Source organism: Phytophthora ramorum (genome assembly GCF_020800215.1).
Source record: "Phytophthora ramorum isolate Pr-102 chromosome Unknown Phyram_PR-102_s0014, whole genome shotgun sequence".
Classification (NCBI taxonomy): domain Eukaryota; phylum Oomycota; class Peronosporomycetes; order Peronosporales; family Peronosporaceae; genus Phytophthora; species Phytophthora ramorum.
The window spans coordinates 1,398,686-1,417,874 of NW_027150660.1; the positions used below are offsets into that span (position 1 = coordinate 1,398,686).

General features: G+C 57.5%; 7 protein-coding genes across 7 annotated transcripts; all 7 read left to right on the forward strand.

Annotated features, from left to right (window-relative positions):
- Positions 1–1,415: 1,415 nt before the first annotated feature.
- On the forward strand, positions 1,416–3,512 carry KRP23_12292 (uncharacterized protein; the record flags this gene model as incomplete). Its single annotated transcript, XM_067882892.1, has 1 exon — positions 1,416–3,512. One exon carries the CDS (start codon positions 1,416–1,418, stop codon positions 3,510–3,512), a length of 2,097 nt encoding a protein of 698 aa, XP_067739901.1.
- Positions 3,513–3,789: 277 nt separating this feature from the next.
- KRP23_12293 (WD repeat-containing protein 3) lies at positions 3,790–6,711 on the forward strand (the record flags this gene model as incomplete). The annotated part of the gene is made up of 1 exon (XM_067882893.1): positions 3,790–6,711. One exon carries the CDS (start codon positions 3,790–3,792, stop codon positions 6,709–6,711), a length of 2,922 nt encoding a protein of 973 aa, XP_067739902.1.
- Positions 6,712–6,831: 120 nt separating this feature from the next.
- Positions 6,832–7,050, forward strand: KRP23_12294 (uncharacterized protein; the record flags this gene model as incomplete). Its single annotated transcript, XM_067882894.1, has 1 exon — positions 6,832–7,050. One exon carries the CDS (start codon positions 6,832–6,834, stop codon positions 7,048–7,050), a length of 219 nt encoding a protein of 72 aa, XP_067739903.1.
- A 611-nt stretch (positions 7,051–7,661) lies between these two features.
- On the forward strand, positions 7,662–8,723 carry KRP23_12295 (uncharacterized protein; the record flags this gene model as incomplete). The annotated part of the gene is made up of 1 exon (XM_067882895.1): positions 7,662–8,723. One exon carries the CDS (start codon positions 7,662–7,664, stop codon positions 8,721–8,723), a length of 1,062 nt encoding a protein of 353 aa, XP_067739904.1.
- Positions 8,724–9,235: 512 nt separating this feature from the next.
- Positions 9,236–12,753, forward strand: KRP23_12296 (Protein phosphatase 2C and cyclic nucleotide-binding/kinase domain-containing protein; the record flags this gene model as incomplete). The annotated part of the gene is made up of 4 exons (XM_067882896.1): positions 9,236–9,464; positions 9,523–9,923; positions 10,000–10,080; positions 10,147–12,753. The coding sequence occupies 4 exons, from the start codon at positions 9,236–9,238 to the stop codon at positions 12,751–12,753; spliced, it is 3,318 nt and encodes a 1,105-aa protein (XP_067739905.1).
- A 148-nt stretch (positions 12,754–12,901) lies between these two features.
- Positions 12,902–15,863, forward strand: KRP23_12297 (Dynein axonemal intermediate chain 3; the record flags this gene model as incomplete). Its single annotated transcript, XM_067882897.1, has 3 exons — positions 12,902–13,417; positions 13,478–13,553; positions 13,615–15,863. 3 exons carry the CDS (start codon positions 12,902–12,904, stop codon positions 15,861–15,863), a joined length of 2,841 nt encoding a protein of 946 aa, XP_067739906.1.
- A 750-nt stretch (positions 15,864–16,613) lies between these two features.
- On the forward strand, positions 16,614–19,094 carry KRP23_12298 (Anoctamin-7; the record flags this gene model as incomplete). Its single annotated transcript, XM_067882898.1, has 5 exons — positions 16,614–17,179; positions 17,240–17,475; positions 17,551–17,680; positions 17,751–17,937; positions 18,030–19,094. 5 exons carry the CDS (start codon positions 16,614–16,616, stop codon positions 19,092–19,094), a joined length of 2,184 nt encoding a protein of 727 aa, XP_067739907.1.
- Between the last annotated feature and the right edge of the window lie 95 nt (positions 19,095–19,189).

Below are 19,189 nucleotides of genomic sequence, written 5' to 3' on the forward strand. Positions count from 1 at the left end.
GGCGCCTATCCGGAGCAGATCCCCTTCGGTGGACTACAAAAGCGTGGATTCCACGTGAAGTTGCAGGCAGTAATGCTCGGCGTGGCTTTCGGTGTTGACGGGTCCATCACGCACATATAGACTTTAGCCGATCTTGGGAGCTGTCACTTCGCTCGCCCCGTGCATGCGCCTCGGAGTCCAACACCGTGGTGGCAACGCGATGCACTGAGCGTATAGGAATCGCCCGGCAATCTCAAGTGGCCAATCCAATCCTGCATGCCGCGTCCGTCGCAGTTATCCTAACGCCACGAAGTGTGAGCTCAAATTTGTGACTCGGATGGGGAGCGGCGAGCCGGACCACGCTTTGGTTGCGGCACTTAGTTGCCGTGCTGTCGTCAATGGTCTCTGCGGCTCCGTGCGGCGTAGTCAACATAATATATTATAATACAGGTAGTGTGGGGCAAGATAGAAAGAAAGCGAGTGTACACGTACGCACCTTCCGGAGTGAGAAGGCTTTGCAGCTGCCGATGCCAATCGCGTTAGATGCTGGACGCTCAACTTCAGCGTAGAGCTCGCGAACAGAACGTTGTCGGCGCAGTACACTGGTGTCATTTGGGCTGGCCACCAGTCAAGGACTTGTCTTGTAGTTGGAGTCGTGTTTCTTGTCGTGCGCGAGCCTTTCACCATGTACACCTACGCCAGGCGAATGTTAGCAAACGCGAGGTTGTGAATCGAGACAACCTGCCTCTTCGATCTGCCAGGCAGAGTCAAATCCACGTACTGCAGTCTCAGAGCATCCACCAGTTGCATCGCACTCACTTCCACCTGAGCTCTTCTACTTGGGATGCCCGCAATCGCTTGTGTGTTTTATGCGGTGTCGTCCGACCCCAGAGGGCCCTGCGTTGAGCACTAGGCAATTCATTCTGACCCGTGGTCCATATGCGAGGTGGTGTGTCTGGGCGTGAGAGTTCGAGCGCGTTCGTTCAACATCCCGACCCACAAGTCCATGAGAAAATGAGGGTTGATGGCGACTCCAGCTTGCTTAGTGCTCTGTCCCCAGAAGGATAAGATATCTCTAGCCGCAGTTCACTAGCGACGTTGTCGTTGGTCCTGCCTCATGGTGCAGAGAAACCCAGGTGCTCCCTAGCCGCGCAGAGACTCCACGTCAACGCCCCCAGTCCATAAGTTCCTAGACATACACTTCAACGCTGCACTTTACTTGCAGGTTACACACATGGGGTGGATTATCTTTTGCCGTCACCTCCATCCGCTCGTCTTGATTTTGGCTTCCAATCCCGCAGGACCCCCGATCCCAAATGGTTTCTTGTCCCGGCTGCCGTACGGGGAGAGCACACCGTCGTCCATGCTGAAGCTCTAGCCACGTCGTCTTGGCCCGGAATGATGCCGCAATCCACACTCTCATTCTCCGATTCGCCATGTTAGGCTCACGTTCGGACCGATCGCGCCCCACCGTAGCAAGCTTCAAGAGTGGCCTCAAGCGCCTTGGCGTTGAGCGCTCGTGGCATGACTCGTGGGACCGAGCTACCAAAGTTGTTGACTCAGAGGCGGACCAGGATCCGTTGTCAAACCAGTCACGCGTGCAACTCGGTGACAACCAATTGGTGGACCTAGCACGCGATGCGACCGACAAGGTCGACTTCCGGCGTCTCACAAACCGACAGGCGTCGCTGCGCAATTGGAAGTGGAAGCCCGTGGCCAACGGGTTCACGGCGTTCTCGCACGGCGACGGACTAGAGTCTGCCCAGGAGGTCATGGCGACGGGCGAGATGAAGGCGAGTCTCAGTGAGCTGAGCCAAATCCTAAGCACGACCACCGACAACGACCACGAAATGGTCATGCGCAGTCTGTACAAGGACTACATCCACGGCGCCGTCGTGCACACTGTCACCCCGTCACTGGGATCGTCGTCGTCATCGGCAATGAAGGCGGACGTGGAGTCAAGACTGGCGGTCAAGACGAGCGCTTTCGAGCGTTCCAGGATGTTCAAGAACCACGAGCAGTGGTGCTTCCTCGAATACTACGAAAAGCAGAGCAGTGCCGACGCCTTCACAGTGACCCTGACGTCGGTTCCCGAGAGAGACCTGCTGGCCGGCAAGATGAAAGCCGACCGCGTGGATGAGCTGCCCGGCCTGACTGCAGCCTACCTCATTGAGAAGATTCCATCGAGCAACTCGGTTCGTGTGGTGTTTTTCGCGGAGGCTGCGTTGCACGAAGAGGAGCCCCAGTTCGACCAGTCCGCGTCAAACATGAGCTACAGCCAAGGCAGCGATAGCAGCCGCGGCAACCAACTCGCTCGCTCCAAGAAGCGTGAGAAGCGCTTGATGCGTCTTGCTGCAGGTGCGAGTCAACTCCCCGAAGTCGTGCGCCGTCGCCGCTTTGGCACCCAGCAGCTCGCGAACTGCTCGTCTTTCGAGGCCAAAAACTCTCGCTGCACGTGCTGTGCCAAGTCGCTGCGCATGCTCACTCGCAAGAAGCGCTGCCACATTTGCGGATACATGATCTGTCACCAGTGCTGGAGCATTCACTCTCTCGAAACAAGCGACGGCCGTGTGTCCTCGGTGCGCGCCTGCACTCGCTGCATTGAATTCGTTGACAACGCAGACTACTCGCGTGTCGACCAAAAGAAGCGAGGGCTCATCGGTATCATCCCCGACTCGGCTGCACTTGCTTCGAACGACCCTCCCGGAAAGGCCCTGACGAACTTCCTGCACGATGCACTGGAGAACTCCTCCGGAAACAAGCGCAAATCGGTCATGTCGGTTGTGCGCCACCTGCTCAACCAGGAGAAGGGGAACGAAGACGTCCGTTCTGAGTGTTCATCGGTGACCTCCTCGGTTCGCCTTACGGACGACGATGCGAAAAAGTACTCGGACGCGCTGGACAAAGGAATGCTGCTCGTCGATACGGTCCCGGTGGAGGAGTGCGTGCTCGCCAACACCCAGGGTCGCAACTACCCGCTGAACATGGCTGCTGATGTGGCCACTATGAGCAAACCTCCCATGCCGAAGGATGAGCATGAGCGTATCTCGTCGATTGAAAAGGGCGGCTTCTCCAAAATCACGGACACGGAAGAGCTGGATCTGATCTGCGAGCTCCTAGCGCGCGAAATGAAGTGCTCGACGGGATTGGTGACTCTGATTAGCGAGGACGAGCAGCACGTGCTAGCGTCCAATGTGGTGCCGTTCCGGCAGCTGCACATGCCGCGCGAGCAGTCCTTCTGCCAGCACACCATCATGAACGACGAGCCGCTGCTCGTGCCCCACCCCGAGTCGGACATTCGCTTCCAGAACCTACCTGCTCTCCATGCCTACAACCTGAACTTCTACCTCGGCTTCCCTCTCAAGGACGAGAACGACCGCGTGGTGGGGTCGGTGTGCTGCATCGACGACACGTCGCGCGAGGTGACGCAGTCGCAGTACTCGTCCATGAAGAAGTTGGCGGAGACAGCCTCCAAGGTGGTGCAAATCAAGGGAAAGCAAGCCGCTCGGATGTCAGACCCCACAGCCAAATAGACGTCTTCATAGTTAGTTCAGCTGCATGCTGTTAGGCAAGAGTCCATCATTTATCAATCCATTCATTGACCAACCGATCCTAAGACCCTACTTGCGTTTAATATGCCTGCCATCTTTGCCATTCCGTCCGCAAAAGGTACCTTCAAGATACCGGTCAGTTGTGTAATTTCAGGCAAACTTCAATTTGGTGTTCTTATACATAAATATACCAGCGCGGCGCTCCTCACCAACCAACAGCGTCAACTTCAGTATCGCAATTGCCACATTGACACCAGCCATGGTCAAGTCGTACCTGCGCTACGAGCGCTCGAGCTCGTTCGGCGTCATCTCGTCGCTGGAGGGCAACGTCCTGTACGATGCCAGCGGCCGCTTCGCGCTCGCGCCGGCGCTGCAGGACGTGGCCATGTGGAACGTGCGCCAGGGCAGCAAAGTTCGCGACCTGCTGGCGCCCGAGAGCGGCGGTCAAGTGACGGCATTGGCACTGAGTCCTGATGGAGGCGATGTTGCCTGCGGCTACTCGTCGGGTGCCGTGCGCGTGTTCAAGCTGGCCACGGGCGTGCTGGAGGTGACGCTGGACGGTCACAAGGGCGCCGTGGAGGCGCTGGCCTACCGCGCGGACGGCGCCGAGCTGGCGTCCGGCTCGCGCGACACGGACGTGATCGTGTGGGACCTGGTAAGCCAGACGGGCCGCTTCCGCCTCAAGGGACACAAGGACGCGGTCACGGCGCTGGCCTTCCTGGCCCCTGCTACACTTGCGTCGAGCTCCAAGGACACGCTGGTCAAGGTCTGGGACCTGGAGACGCAGCACTGTGTACAGACGTGTGTGGGCCACCGGAACGAGGTGTGGTCGCTTGCTGTGAACCCCAAGGGAGACCGACTACTGACAGGCGCGTCAGACAACCAGCTCCGTGTGTGGAGCGTACAGCATCAGGGAGAGGAAGGAGAGACCCTGAAGCTCTTGGGCTCCATCTACAGACAGAGCAACGACCGCGCCGCTAGAGTCGCGTATTGTCCTAAGGGAGACCTTGTGGGCGTACAGAGTGCAGGAAAGACGGTGGAGGTCTACCGAGTACGCTCGGCGGACGAGATTAAGAAGAAACGCCAGCGTCGCGAGAAGCGTCAGCGGGAGAAGGTTAAGAAGAAACAGAGTCAAGCTGAGGAGACGGGGAAGAGCAAGAAGCTCGTGATCCCCAAAGTGCAGGAAGGCGAGGAGGAGGATGCGGCGGACAACTCCGCCACGGACGAGCTCGAGCTGCTGTGTGTGGTGCGGTCGTCTCACCGCGTCAAGTCGTTTGCGTTCTCGCCCGATGTCGCCAAGGATGGCACCACATCACTGATGCTGGGACTGCAGAACAACAGTATCGAGACCTACACACTGTCGCCTAGCGCCGTCGCTCTTGAGGACAGGTATGGAAAGTCGCACGCGCTCACGTTGAGTGGTCACCGCTCGGACGTGCGCCAGGTTGCTATTAGCTCGGATGATCAGCTCATCCTGTCGCTCTCAGGTGCATCGGTGAAGATCTGGAACGCTCGCTCGCTTCAGTGTATCCGCACACTGAGCGATGGTCTGTCGCTGGCGCTTTCGGCGGTGTTCGCACCTGGCAACATGCACGTCGTTGTGGGAACGAAGCTCGGTCATCTGCTCCTCTTCGACCTGAACTCGGGCGAGTGCATTTGGAAGGATGAGGAGGCGCACAATGGCAGCGCTGTGTGGTCCATTGATGTGCGTCCCGATGGCCGTGGCATTGTCACCGGCGGTGCCGACCAGCACGTGAACTTCTGGGACTTTGAGATGCACCGCCCTGACGATGCAGAGCCGACCAGCGCGCTGCGTCTGGGCCTTTCGCACGCTCGTATGCTCAAGATGTCGGACGATGTTCTGTGTGTCCGCTTCAGCAACACGAAGGATCCCAAGAAGCTGGTGGTGGCGGTGGCGTTGCTGGACTGCACGGTAAAGGTGTTCCACGACGACTCGCTGAAGTTCTTTGTGAGTCTGTACGGCCACAAGCTGCCTGTTATGTCTATGGACATTTCGTCGGACGATGCGATGCTGGTGACTGCGTCTGCTGACAAAAACGTGAAGCTGTGGGGCCTGGACTTCGGTGATTGTCACAAGTCGATCTTCGCGCACCAGGACAGCATTATGTGTGTTCGCTTTGTGCGTAAGACGCACTACTTCTTCACGGCGTCGAAGGACAAGTCTATTTGCTACTGGGATGGTGACCATTTTGAGCGCATTCTCAAGATCGACCGCCAACACTTCGGTGAGGTGTGGGGTCTCGCGGTGAGCGGTGATGGCAGCTTCGTGGTGAGTTGCTCGCAGGACCGATCGATGTGTAAGTACAGTCGCACGGAGGACCAGGTGTTCATCGAGGAAGAGAAGGAGAAGGAAATGGAGCAGCTCTTTGAGGACGAGCTGACCAACAACGCCAACGGCAAGGCGCCTGCTCTGGGCAAGGAGAAGGGAGACAGTGACGAGGGTAACAAGGACAACTCGGCGTCGGCTGCGAAGCGCACCATCGAGTCGGTTCGTGCCGGCGAAAGCCTCATGGAGGCCATCAACCTGGCAGAGGCGGAGCTGCAGGCTATTGCGGACTTTGAGCGCGTGCAGAAGAAAATGGCCAAGGAGGCTGCCACTGCTGCCAAGAAACGTAAGCAGGAGAAGAAGAAGGCTGCCGAGGAGGCGAAGACCAGCGCTTTGCCTGGCATCGAGGAGCAGGAACAGCAAGAGGAGCCGACGAGGAAGCCCAAGAAGGAAACTCGCCCGCCCAACATGCTGCTGCTCGGCTACTCTCCGCTCAAGTACGTGCTGAACACACTGCGTCGCATCCGGCCGCACGACATGGAGGAGGCGCTGATCGTGCTACCGTTCGACTACGTGGAGCGACTGATCCGGCTGCTGCTGCAGCTGATCTCGAGCCACCTCGAGGTGGAGTTCTGCTGCCGCGTGCTGCTGTTCCTGCTCAAGCTGCACAACTCGGCCATTTGCGCTCGCGTGGGTCTGTTCAACGAGCTGGAGCTGCTGTGGCAGCGTCTGCGCTCGCAGCTCGTGGAGAACAAGAGCCGCATCGGCTTCAACTTGGCCGGCCTCAAGTATTTAAAGCGCACGCTCGACGAGGAGCGGACGGGCTTCGTGCAGGAGATCGCCGCCACGCCCGCAAGCGGCCGCAACAAGAAGAAGCGCAAGGTCGAAGCGTAAGTTGGCAGCCAACCCACCGTTGCGAGCGGTTCAATAGAGCAAATACGTGTATCCATTCCTCCTCGTCACATATGTGAAATGGCTACATCGCATTTAGACCAGTTTTGGAATCAACAGATAATGCAGCGTCGACCACCGACGCGCGTGGAGGAGCGCGCGGACGTTGCGGCCGAGTACGAGGCGTATCTGCAGGAGAAGGAGCGCAACACCAAGGGAGAGGACAAGACGAGCCTGCAGCAGCAGAGCCCCGCGCCTTTCGAGGCGGCGAGCGACTCCACGGCTGCGAGACAGGAGGCGCGGCGGCAGGACGTCCGCTCTCGCATCGGACTGGACAATTAGGCGGCAAATTACGTAATTTTCGGTGGTGCCAATGGGCTGCAGGGCAGGCAAGGAGGGAGAAACAAGCAGAGAACGAGGTATTCAGTGGTGCTGCCGAGATTCGAGCGGTGGTGGAGTGGCGGGTTTCGGTGGCAGGATACACTGGGTCTGGCCTATCCCTGCTGCGCCGTCCAATCGCCCGCACTCTGTGGGTCTTTCTCTTGTCGATAGGAACTGCTGTGAGCAGTGCTGGATCATCCCAATGGATACCAAGCGTTGAGTGTACGCTGTCCGGCTGGCAATGGGCTCCATTTCATTCGATCAACAATAGCAAAAGTGAAGAATATATCTTTCTGATAACGTTGCTTGTGACTGGGTGAGCTTGCATCTTCCTGGCCTCTGCAGCAGCACTGCCAAACAGACAGCAACACAGCCTTACCGCCGTCGTCACATCGTCCTGCACATTCCAGACCAAAAAATATGTCGTTATTAACATTTAAGCGTCACAAACACGCCGTCTCTGTCTCGCATACTGAATCCAACACTCTCAGCTAAGTGCGACCTGCATAACGGACGCTTACGCGGTACCAAATACGTCAGCATCCAAACCGCCAGTCCAGCTTAAGACGCGCATGGTGTGGGAGGGCTCGTCGCCGCTGCTGCCGACGGCGCACCGCCGCACGCGCAACGCCAGCACCGGCAGCTTCCCGGAGACGCACACGGACTCGCCCGAGTCACCGCGTACGCGCTTCAAGGAGCGCGAGAAGGCGCGGAGTCGGCCGCTGTCAGCGCGCGCGCGCGCTCTACGCCGTCTCCCGACACTACTGCTGCTGCTGGGCGTGGGCTTCGCGCTGGGATACTACGCGCAGCTGCTGCTGTTCTTCTTCCGCGTGCGGGTGGGCTTCACGGCCGAGGTGCTGGCCACGTCCGAGGTGGGGCTCGTGCACAAACTCACGGCGTCGCTCATCGAACACACGCAGCGCGTCGTGTTCGTGTGCAAAAAGACCAACTGGGACTTCATAGGCTTCGTGGCCAGCCCACACACGATCCTGTTCGCCCACGACGACGTGGCTGTGCCCGCCGCGCTCGAAGAGACACTGCGCGTGGTGCGTCACGCCGGCGTGGACAGCTACCTGAACCTGCATAACAAGACGGTGACCATCATGAGCCACGTGCACGCGGCCGACCCGCGCAACCACCTGTTCAAGCAGGACGACGAGGCCGTGATCTACTGGCCGCACTACTACCAGTGCCTGAAAAAGTGCACGGACCTTGAGAGCTGCTACGCCGGGGACATGCACGTCAACATTGGGGACGTGCGCAACACCAACTCGTACGTGTTCGCCACGGGCGGCTCGTACTTTGTAGGCAGCGCGCTGCTCAAGTGCATGCTCGAGAAGCCCATCTTCGTCGAGCTGGACGGCCTCGACTACGGAGAGGACAAGACCGTGGGCAAGATGATCCACTACAACCGCTGCAAGGTGCAGTACGTGAGCTGCAAGTGGTTCAACAACGAGGAGGTATACTCGCCCAACGCGCACATCAAGATGAAGAAGGGCGCGTCTCAGGAGATCCGCGAGGACACGCAGTTATTAGGCAGGGACGAGCAGCCCCCGCAGAGGGAGGACCGCGACATGGTGCGTCGCCTCCAAGACGGAGAGGCAACGCAGGACGCCCCACAGGGAGATGTTTAAAGGACCTACTTCGCAGGCTGGAAATATAGTACATGGCAGCTTTTTAGACGCAGACAAACGCTGGGAAGGACTTGCGGGTTTTGGAGGACTGCGGATGCTGACGATCTGCGTGATGAATCTACATGTTGCAGGGATGAAAGCTGAAGGCAACGCGTCACCGAGATCTGGGACGATTGGCAGCTCGGTTCGGGAAACCGAACGCGTCAAGCGTGAAGTTTCAGCTTCAACTGGTGCAGTTTGTTGGGGCGCGTTATTTTGTCGCAGCTCTTAGGACGAACTGCGAGAAGGTAAGAAGCGGTTGAGGAGTGAGTTGTCGTGGTGAAAATACTCCGTCAACTTTCAGTTTTCGATCAATGTCATGCGATGCAGAGCAGTTCGGCTAAAATTGGGCGACACTGGAGGCGTTCATGCGCGTCGATGGAGTTATTTTGATATAGTGCTCCTGGGACCCTGTCCACCTTGAGGCGCACAGAGAAGAAAAGAGGGCGTCGTATAAGCCGAAGCTGTTGAGCATGGGCTGCGGGGCCTCCATCTTGCAGCGCTCGGATGGGGAATCCAAGGTCGTACCCCAGCCAGGAAACAGCACTGGGACCGGGCCCAACAAGGCTGTGCGTTCGCCGCTTACGAAGGAGCAGATCAACTCCCGCATCGTTTGCTCTCCGAAAACGATGAAGACGAAAGTGACGGCCAAGCTCAACACGCAGTACGCCTTCGCGTCTCAGCGCGGGTACTACCCTGATGGTACGTTCGTTGATTGCCGCCTTGTGCAAGGTTTGTTGCTGACTTGACTATGTTGCAGCCCTCGACAAGCCGAACCAGGACAGCTGCACTATTCTGCCGGCGTTCATGGGCGACGCCGCGAAGATGTACTTTGGTGTCTTTGATGGCCACGGCACAACCGGAGACTTGTGCGCTTCGTTTGTCCGGAAAGAGTGTCCCGAGAGACTCGTTCGCATTCTGGACCGCAAGAACTGCTCGTTCTTGGAGGCGTACTCCAAGTCTTTCGAAGAAACCAACGCGCGACTGCATGCGTCGCGCATTGATGACAGCTTGAGTGGCACCACAGCTATCTGCATGTTCCTCGATGGTGAAACGATTCACGTCGCGAACGTCGGAGACTCACGAGCGGTGATTGCCACCATGAGCGAAGGGAAACTCGTCGCGCAACCTCTGTCAGTGGATCAGACTCCGTATCGATCGGTACGATGGACACTTTCGCACAGCGAACAACGGCCAGCACATTGACTGACAGCTCTGTATCTCGTAACTTGAACAGGACGAAAGGGAGCGTGTGAAGAGATCTGGAGCTCGAGTGCTCACCATGGATCAACTAGAGGGTATTGCTCCTGTCCACGACGTACGTTGTTTCTGTGGTTTCTTGCGGTGAAGGGAGGGATTCTTACTTGTTCGCGCGTGTATGCAGAACTGGGCAGCAAATTTGAACGACCAGGTGGACGAGGACGGTGATCCACCGCGTATTTGGTCGCCTTACGGAGCTTTCCCTGGCACAGCATTCACGCGAAGTCTTGGTGATGAGATCGCAGAGACGCTGGGAGTCATCGGTGTGCCCGAAATCACGTCGCTGCAACTTACAGAAGATGATCGCTTTGTCGTCATTGCCAGCGATGGCGTGTTTGAATTTCTCACGAGCCAAGCAGTGGTGGATATGGTGGCCCAGTACGATGATCCTCTTGAGGCTTGCCACAAGGTCGTTGCTGAGTCCTATCGACTCTGGCTTACGTACGAGTTGCGCACGGATGACATTACAGTCATTTGCGTGTACTTCCACTTCAACGAGGGCACGACCACAGCTCATGGCGCTTCGCTTGGAAACTCGCCGCGGACCAACTCTGTGGCCAGGCGGCTGCCTCACCAGACGAGCGAGAAAGATGTATCGCAGCAGCTTCGCCCTGTGCGTCGTGGTATGTCCAAGGAAAAGCGTCGCGCCCAAATGCGCAAGGACATGGCGCAGCTCGTCAAGGAGGAGGACTTGGCGTACCGCGTGAGCGACCACGCCATCCCGAAGACGTCCACGGAGCTCCGACTGCTTGAGGCTCTGACGAAAAACAACTGGGTGTTCAGACAGCTAACGCAGGCACAGAAGGACGACATCTTCACTGTCATGGAGCGTATCACCGTCCGCGAAGGCGACATGGTTATTCGCCAGGGTGACCCGGGCGACAAGTTTTATATCGTTGAGTGCGGTGACTACCAGGTGAGCGTCCGCGGTGCTGACGGAGGGCCAGAGAGTATCGTCCACACGTATACACAACCTCCTATACTCCCTGGCCACGACGCAGACCTGTCACCTGCGTCATTCGGCGAGCTGGCATTGATGCACAACAGTCCGCGGTCATCTTCAGTGAAGGCTCTGTCGGCAGGTGTGCTCTGGGCCATCGACTGCCGTGCATTCCGACGAGTATTTATTAAGGCACCGACGTCGGTGCTGGTGCAAACGCTGAAGAAGGTGGACGTGCTGAAGACTTTGACGAAGGCTCAGCTAGAGCGCTTGGCCAACAACCTGACCGAAGTCGTCTACCACGACGGCGACTACATCATCAACCAGGGAGATGTTGGCGACACTTTCTACGTGATTCAGGAGGGAGCAGTGATCTGTACAATCTGGGAGGACGACCCGGCAGCAGGCTCTGGCAAGAAGAGAACCTCGCGAGAGGTATTACGGCTCAAAAAGAACCAATACTTTGGCGAACGCGCATTGCTCACTGACGCCCCGCGAGCCGCAAATGTTATCTCGGTTGGCCGCACGAAGCTGCTGCAAGTAGGTCGCCGCGAGTTTGAGGAGGTGCTGGGCTCGTTGCAGGACATGATCGAGGCTGATCGTCTGCAGCGCGAGGCACGGCACAACTTCGAGACTGCTGTCAAAAACCTCATCTACAGCCCCGCCGCGCATGGATCGAGACGCAATTCCATGGCGATGGGGCCGTTGCGGCCTCAGGACATGCGATTCCGCTACGTGCTGCAGCCCACCGACTTCGGCTTCTTGGCGCTCTATCAAGGCGTTAGTGACGCCAAGCGATTCTTCACAGTGAACGTGTTTTCCTTGCAGCAAGTGGCAGCGGAGCGCCGCGGCGACGAAGCCGCGCGATACGTGACCACACACAAGACAATCCGCTTGGATACACCGCTCGTACCAGAGATGGTGGCTTCCTGGCGAGACGACCGCGCGTTGTATCTGTCATTTGACACCATCCTAGTCACCGACTTGGCGGCGATGCTGGCCGACGAGCCCAGCGGGCGCTTTGCCGACGAGTTGACGGTACGCGGGTTCGCAGCTCAGGCCCTGCTCATGCTCGAGTACATCCACCAGGCAGGATACGCCTACCGCAACCTCAGCAGTGAAAACGTCATGGTTGACACGCACGGGTACTTGCAGCTTCACGATTTCCGACACATGAAGCGACTCCCGGACGAGACGCGGACGTACACGATCTGCGGCACGCCCGAGTACATGGCACCGGAGATGGTCTCGGCGCGTGGCCACACGTCCAGCGCCGACATTTGGTCGCTCGGGATCCTCATCTACGAGATGCTGTGCGGCCGCACGCCTTTCGCGATCGGTGACAACGAAGACGCCGGACGCAGTGCAGACAAGAGCTTGGGCTCGGAAGCCAACCCGACGTCACGTCTCACCAACGAGAAGGACGTGACCATGGCGGTGTACTCGAAGATCTCTCGGCACAACAAGGGCGCGCTGAGATTCGCGCGAGACGACTTGTCTTCCGAGGCCTACGACCTCGTGCAGCAGCTCCTTGACCCATTCCCCGACGACCGTCTGGGTGGCCAGGGGCTTGTCGACATCGCCAAAGGCGGCTCCGTTATCCGCGCCCACCCGTGGTTCGAAGGCGTTGACTGGGTCGTGTTGGCGTCCAAGACCGTGGACCGAGAGCACTCTGAAGCACTGTCGAAGCTCATGGACGAACAGCTCGTGTCTGCCGCCACTGCAGAAATGCCAATGCTGGAACCTGTAGCACGGAACAGCGGCGACCTCGATTGGCTCGAGAACTTCTAAAACAACCAGTGAGTGCACCTTAGCAGTAGATAGACGTCTTGGACGAGGAGTCCTCCATGAACCTCAGGACAAGGCGAAGGGTCGTAGTATCCAAATGCAATAGCCTCTTGGCACTTTCCATTCTCGTAGCTGATTGATAGCGTTGTCAATGGGAGCGAAGGAAGCAGAGCCGGCTCCGGAGGGCACACGCCCCATGATGATTTCCATGCGCGAGATGGAAACGCTGGGGCTTAAAACCGGCAGTGGGCTGCGCGAGACGGTGGAGTTCAAGGTCTTCACGCGCCAAGAAGTGCTCGACCAGATCGCCCAAGTAGGCTTCATGTGTCCGTTCCACGAGTTCCGAGCCGAGATCGCCAAGATGTCGGCGGGTGACGACATCCTCATCGTGGCCGACCCGAACGAGACTTTCGGCGAGAACTGGTTGCTGTGCCTCACGCGTCGGGCTTTCGACGCGCAGATGGAGATCATCAAGCATCGCGAGCAAGATCGTCTCGATGCGTTGGCCGCCCAGGAGAAGGAGGCGGACGCAGCTGCAGACGCCAACGACATGTCCAAGATCGTGTATGAGGACAAACCAGTACTTTCACGTCCGTGGACTTCCGCTACATCTCGAGAGACTCATGATGACGTCGAAGCTCTGAGTGTCAAGCCTTCTCGTCCTCTGGTGAGCTTAAACGATTGTTTGAGAGGGGGTTTGTGCTAACTTCTGTAGTTGACGGCTTAGATCACGATGTCTGTGACGAAGATGTCGGACGAACTCAACGCAGACTACAAGTTCAGCGACCGAGACGCGGATCAATGTACGCTTTGCTGCAGCTATACGATAGTCGTCCCCAAGCTCACTTCAGTGGTTCTTGACAGGTTTTGTAGAGTGGCGACAGCACAAGGACCCCAACTACGAGCTCACGCGACTGGAGCAGGACATCGGGCTGCAAGGTACTCCGGCACTGGTGGATGGCACCACGCAGACAAGTTGGTTCCGTTCAGTGAACAGTGCACTCCAGTACGAGCCAATCGTGATGGAACCGACGCAACGTCGAGCTGAGATGGACAGCGAGAAGCTTCAGGCATTCCTGGGGCGTGTGTTGCCTCGTGTCGAGCGTGCACTGCAGCAAAATGAGACGCTGGATGTGTTCTTGGACCCGTTCACTCACCTCTTGGAGGAAGAAGACGCTTCGCTGGGCAACAAGAACAACGAAAATGCTATGCGGGAGCTACGCAGCTTTACGGATCTGGTGTACAGCAAGAACAAGACTCTACCAGCTATCGACTGGCACCCGAGACGTCAAGGTGTTGTTGCAGTGGCGGCTGCAGCTAACGCGTCGTTTGCGCGACGCCTCGATCTGCTGGACACGGTGGACAGCTCCTTCATTCTCATTTGGAACTTCGTGGACCTCATCCACCCGCAGATCATGCTCGAGTCCCCGCAAGACGTGCTGACAATGCGTTTCAACCCCGCGGCCCCGCACCTGGTGGCTGCGGGGCTCTACAACGGACAAGTGCTGGTCTGGGACTTTTCAAAAGCAGAGCACTTGCTCTCCAAGATGAAAACGACCAAGACTGCTTCTGGATCCGGTGCTGCTACTGCTGGCGGTGGAGCAGCAGCTGGGTCCAGTACTTCGTCCTCTTCCAAGACTGACGACACTCACAAACAAGTGCCGCCCGTGAAGCCTTTGTACGTGTCTTACATTGACGTGAGCCACCGCCGGCCTGTAGCGGATTTGCAATGGTTGCCTGCAGGCGTCGAGGTCAACAGCAGAGGCCACGTCGTCGCTTCCACGGGAGCTGACGCTGGAGCTGTGAACCAATTCGTGACCATTGCGGCTGACGGCCAAGTCTCCTTCTGGGACTTGCGCTTCCGAGACCCCAAGTATCGTGGAATGACGCGGGCGAAGATCGACAAGACAGGCACAGCAGCAGCCAAGGATGCCACTCCAGACGTGCACTTTGTTCCCATCTACTCCATCTCGCTGACCAAACTTGACAGTCCTGGTGAGCTGGCGTTGCAAACCCTTTGGCTAGAGAAGACTCGCGACGAGACTGGAAGTGGAGGTGGGGACGGAGGAGCCCCGGCACTTACCAGTCATTTCTACTGCGGCACGGAGGAGGGCGAGTTTGTGTACGCTGACTGGCGACCTCACGCGTCCGCAAAAGGTGGCAACAAGGGAGAAGATGGCGCCAGGGGTGGCGACGAAGGTGTCGAGTACGTGCAGTGGCTGTGCCGAGACCATTCCAGACCAATCTTGGGCCTTTGTGCCTCTCCATTCTTCCCGAGCATCTTCTTGACAGCGAGCGAGTCGCATTTCCACCTCTGGAACGTCGCGCAGCAGCATGACAGCGGAGCAGCGGGCGATGCAGCCAACCCGAGCACTTCGTCCAATGGACCGATCTTTGTGTCTCCGCTCACACCGTCAGCTATCACGTGTGTAGCATTCTCTCCGTCCCGACCAGGCGTGATCTTCTTGGGCAAAGCGGACGGTATGCTGGAGGTTTGGGACTTCTTGGACCAGTCGCATCGATCAAGCTTAACTATCGGTGTCACGGCCTGCGCTCTTACCTCGATTGAGTTCCGATCGCCGACCAGCAACCCCAGCGGAAATGCAGCAAATGTATCGGCGGCTTCGGGTGCTGGAGCTGGTCGAACGAAGGCAGCGGATGGTGCAAGAGGTCGCAACAATCCTGCACCAGGAGCTCCAGCAGGAGGAGGGGGCGCCACCACCGGGACAAGTAACATCAAGCAGCAGCTCGTGGCGGTTGGTGACCAGATTGGAAACCTGCACATTCTGGAGGTGCCCCGGACGCTGTCACGCCCGACCAGCGGAGAACGCGCCACCATGGAAGCGTACTTCAAGCGGGAGAGCGAACGCATGAAAGCCGCCCATGCCAAATCAGGCAGCTCTGGTACTGACGGCGGTGCACCAAGCTTACGACAGAGCCGCGGTGAGGACACTGCGCCCGGTACGGCGGCTGCAATCAACCTCGCATCGCTGGCCAGCAAAGACGGCGATGCGAATCGCTCGAGTCCGGCTGGAGCGGACGACGACGTGTTCAAGCAAATGGAGAACGACTTCTGTCGTGACATGGGACTCGAGACAGCACGCAGCGCTTGAAAGGAACAGTCGATCTAAGCAAGTGGTAAACGTGATTCATACATTGTCAACACGTCGTACACGTATACTACAAAAGCAAGCTAGTAGTCTTTTCAAGGCTTCCTTGGCGAGATCATAAACGAAATGGTCGGCTACTAGTAGATACTCCGAGTCAAGGACTCTATAAGTTTCGAGGTGGAGAACGCGTACCCGTTCTCGAAGCGTGACGAGGACGAACCCACAGGGTCTTAAGCGAGAAACGCTGTATCCTCAACCCAGAAGGTGTCAGACCTGCAATTACCCGACCCGCTGTACAACCTTCACACATGGAGTCAGATCTCATACATGACCTGCACTCGGGGCGTCGATTCTCGCCGGCATCTTGCCATTTATCCCTGCGGATATAATACTCGGTGCGTTAAGGCCCTGCCCTGCTGTTTTGCCAACAAGCAGTGACACAAGACCACAAGCACCAGTCGTCTACAATCCACTTCACGTTGCCCCATACAATTGCCAAGTGAAACAAGTGTAGCCATTCTCGGCACCATGCACTTTCGTAACCCATCGATGGGCAGTTGCACTATATAACGGCCCGCCTCAACCTCAACGCGGAGCTCCGTCCCATTGCCGACACCGCCGTCCGTTGCTGTCGTGCACTTGCCAACTTGTCGCAGACGTCCGGAGCTCTCCAACGCCGCCTTCGGTGCCTGTCACCGCCGCCCACAGCCAAAGTTACTGCCCCGCAAAGGCAGTGTATCATTCCTCCAGCCAATGTCCGCGGACGGCGTCGCCGGCAAACTGCAGGTGCTCAAGATGGGTATCTCCCGCCGGGGATCGTCGCTCAACGCCACGCTTAAGGCCAAGGACGTGCGTCTCCAATTGGACGAGGAGTTCGAGAGGGACAACGGCTACTCGTTCGACTACGTGCTGGTCTTCCAGGTTCACGACGAGGCCGCCGAGCTCTCGGAGCAGCAGAAGAAGTTCAGTATGCGCACCATCCTGCAGCACCTGGCCCGCGGCGGCATTGAGACCAAGATGTTCTACTCGTCGGATCGAGGCCACGTCTTCTGCAAGCTGCGCGCGACGCTGGAGCGACTGTCCAAGGAGGCCGACCGGATCGACTACAAGGTCGAGTTTGACCCCACCGAGCTCCGCAAGATTGCCGAGACGGGGTACGAAGAGGAGAACATCAAGAAGATCAACATCAAGGACGAGCACCAGGTGTCCCATCGAGACCCGTTCGAGAACATCTTCGCCAAGTTTGACGTGGAGCCGAGACTGTACCCGGCGTACCGCAAGTACGGCCACAAGCAGATCCCGTTCCGCGGCGTTGATCGGTGCGTCTGTGGGTTGGTTGAATTGGAGTGAGTGTGAGACTGACGCTTTTGGTGCTACAGGATCAAGCTGATGCTCAACATCGTCAAGACGCGGGGCGAGGGAGGCTGCGGACTGAATCTGAGCGAACTGTTGAAGGACAAATGCCTTGTTGCGACTTTTCCGCTGCACGATCCGGAGGAGCTGAGCAAGCTCAGGGAGAAGTGGTTCAGCTGGAAGTTCGCACCTTGGGCCCAGCCGTTGAGCGATATCAAGGACTATTATGGAGAGAAAGTGGGTCTCTACTTCGCGTGGCTAGGTAGGCTTTGCATGGCTTGCTTTGTGTGTGTTAATTGTGGGGCCGACTTGCATATTCACATCTGTCTCCTTGCAGGTCACTACACGACGTGGTTGATCGCTCCAGCTCTAGTCGGCTGTGCGTTGTTCGCCAACGTTCTCGTCGAAGATACAGCCGATTCCGTCTTGGTGCCTTACTTCGGCCTGTTCATGGCTCTCTGGTCGATGTACGTAGTTTTCTCTCCTTGTGCAGATGATTACAGCAGCTGACTACCGATGATCTACGTGATGCTACAGCTTCTACTACGAGTACTGGAAGCGCTACAACTCGACACTGGCGCTCGAGTGGGGCATGTCCACCTTTGAGGAAGAGGAAGTGGAACGTCCCGAGTTCGAGGGGCAGCCCACAATTTCTCCCATCGACGGCTCGGAGATACGCTACTTCAGCCCTCACACTCGCTTCCGTCGTATCATGGGCTCACTGGTAAGGACTCAAACTCTTGTGAAAGCAGTTCATTACTATCCTTCATAGCGAAGCTGACACGGATGTTTTTCTGCTCGTTTCTTCTCGGACAGTTCTTTATTTCGATGCTCATCCTGCTAGTGATCGGCGTCGTGGCTGGCATCTTTATCTTCCGCTACGCTGCTACGTCGGGCAAGTGGAAAGAAATGTTCACGGTGGATGGCATGCAGCTGGGCGGCGCAGCGGCATCCACCGTGAATGCCATCCAGATTATGATTATGAACAACGTGTACAGCACGATTGCCGAGAAGCTCAACCACTTCGAAAACCACCGCACCGATACCGAGTACGAGGACCACCTGATCGGCAAGACGTTCCTCTTCCAGTTCGTGAACTCGTACGCAAGTCTGTTCTACGTGGCGTTCATCAAGACCTCCGTGGAGGGCCACGATTCCTGCAAACCGGAGGGCCACGGCTGCATGGACGAGCTCATGATGGGGCTGGGTATCATTTTCATTCTGAGACTCACGTCTGGCAACTTCTTCGAGGCAGGACTGCCCTGGATCATGAAGAAGCTGAAGTCGATCAAGGGTACAGGGAACGGAATGGTTCGCGCGCCCTCCACGATTGAGCAGCAACTGAGTCTGGACGCGTACGACCAGAAGGGAACGTTCGATGACTACAACGAGATGATCATTCAGTTCGGCTACGTGACGTTGTTTGTGGTGGCATTCCCGCTGGCGCCAGCTTTCGCGCTGTTCAACAACTTCTTCGAGATCCGCATTGACGCGCACAAGCTGGTCAACGCTACCCGACGACCAGACCCGCGTGGCGCACAGGACATTGGCACGTGGGGAACTATCATCGATCTCATGGGCTCGATTGCTATGGTGACCAACGTGGCGCTCGTGTGCTTTACGTCTCGGCGAACCACCGCGCACATGACGGACCACGAGCGACTGTGGCTCTTCGTTTGCGTTGAGCACGGCCTCATCCTGCTCAAGTACGTCCTCATGCTGGTCGTGGACGACGAACCGCACGATGTTGCCCTGCAGAAGCAACGCTCCAGCTTCATCGTGGACAAGATCGTGAATCTCATCGCAGACGACGACGACGAAGAGATGGCGAAGGGCAACCAAGTGCGCGTGGACCTCACCGTTTTCGACGAGGACATCTAGGTCTGCTGCAATTGCGACTCGGCGTATTCCCCAGTAGGTTTCCCATCCCTCCGTATATACATTTGCATTTTACCTTTCTATTCGTACTATCCGCC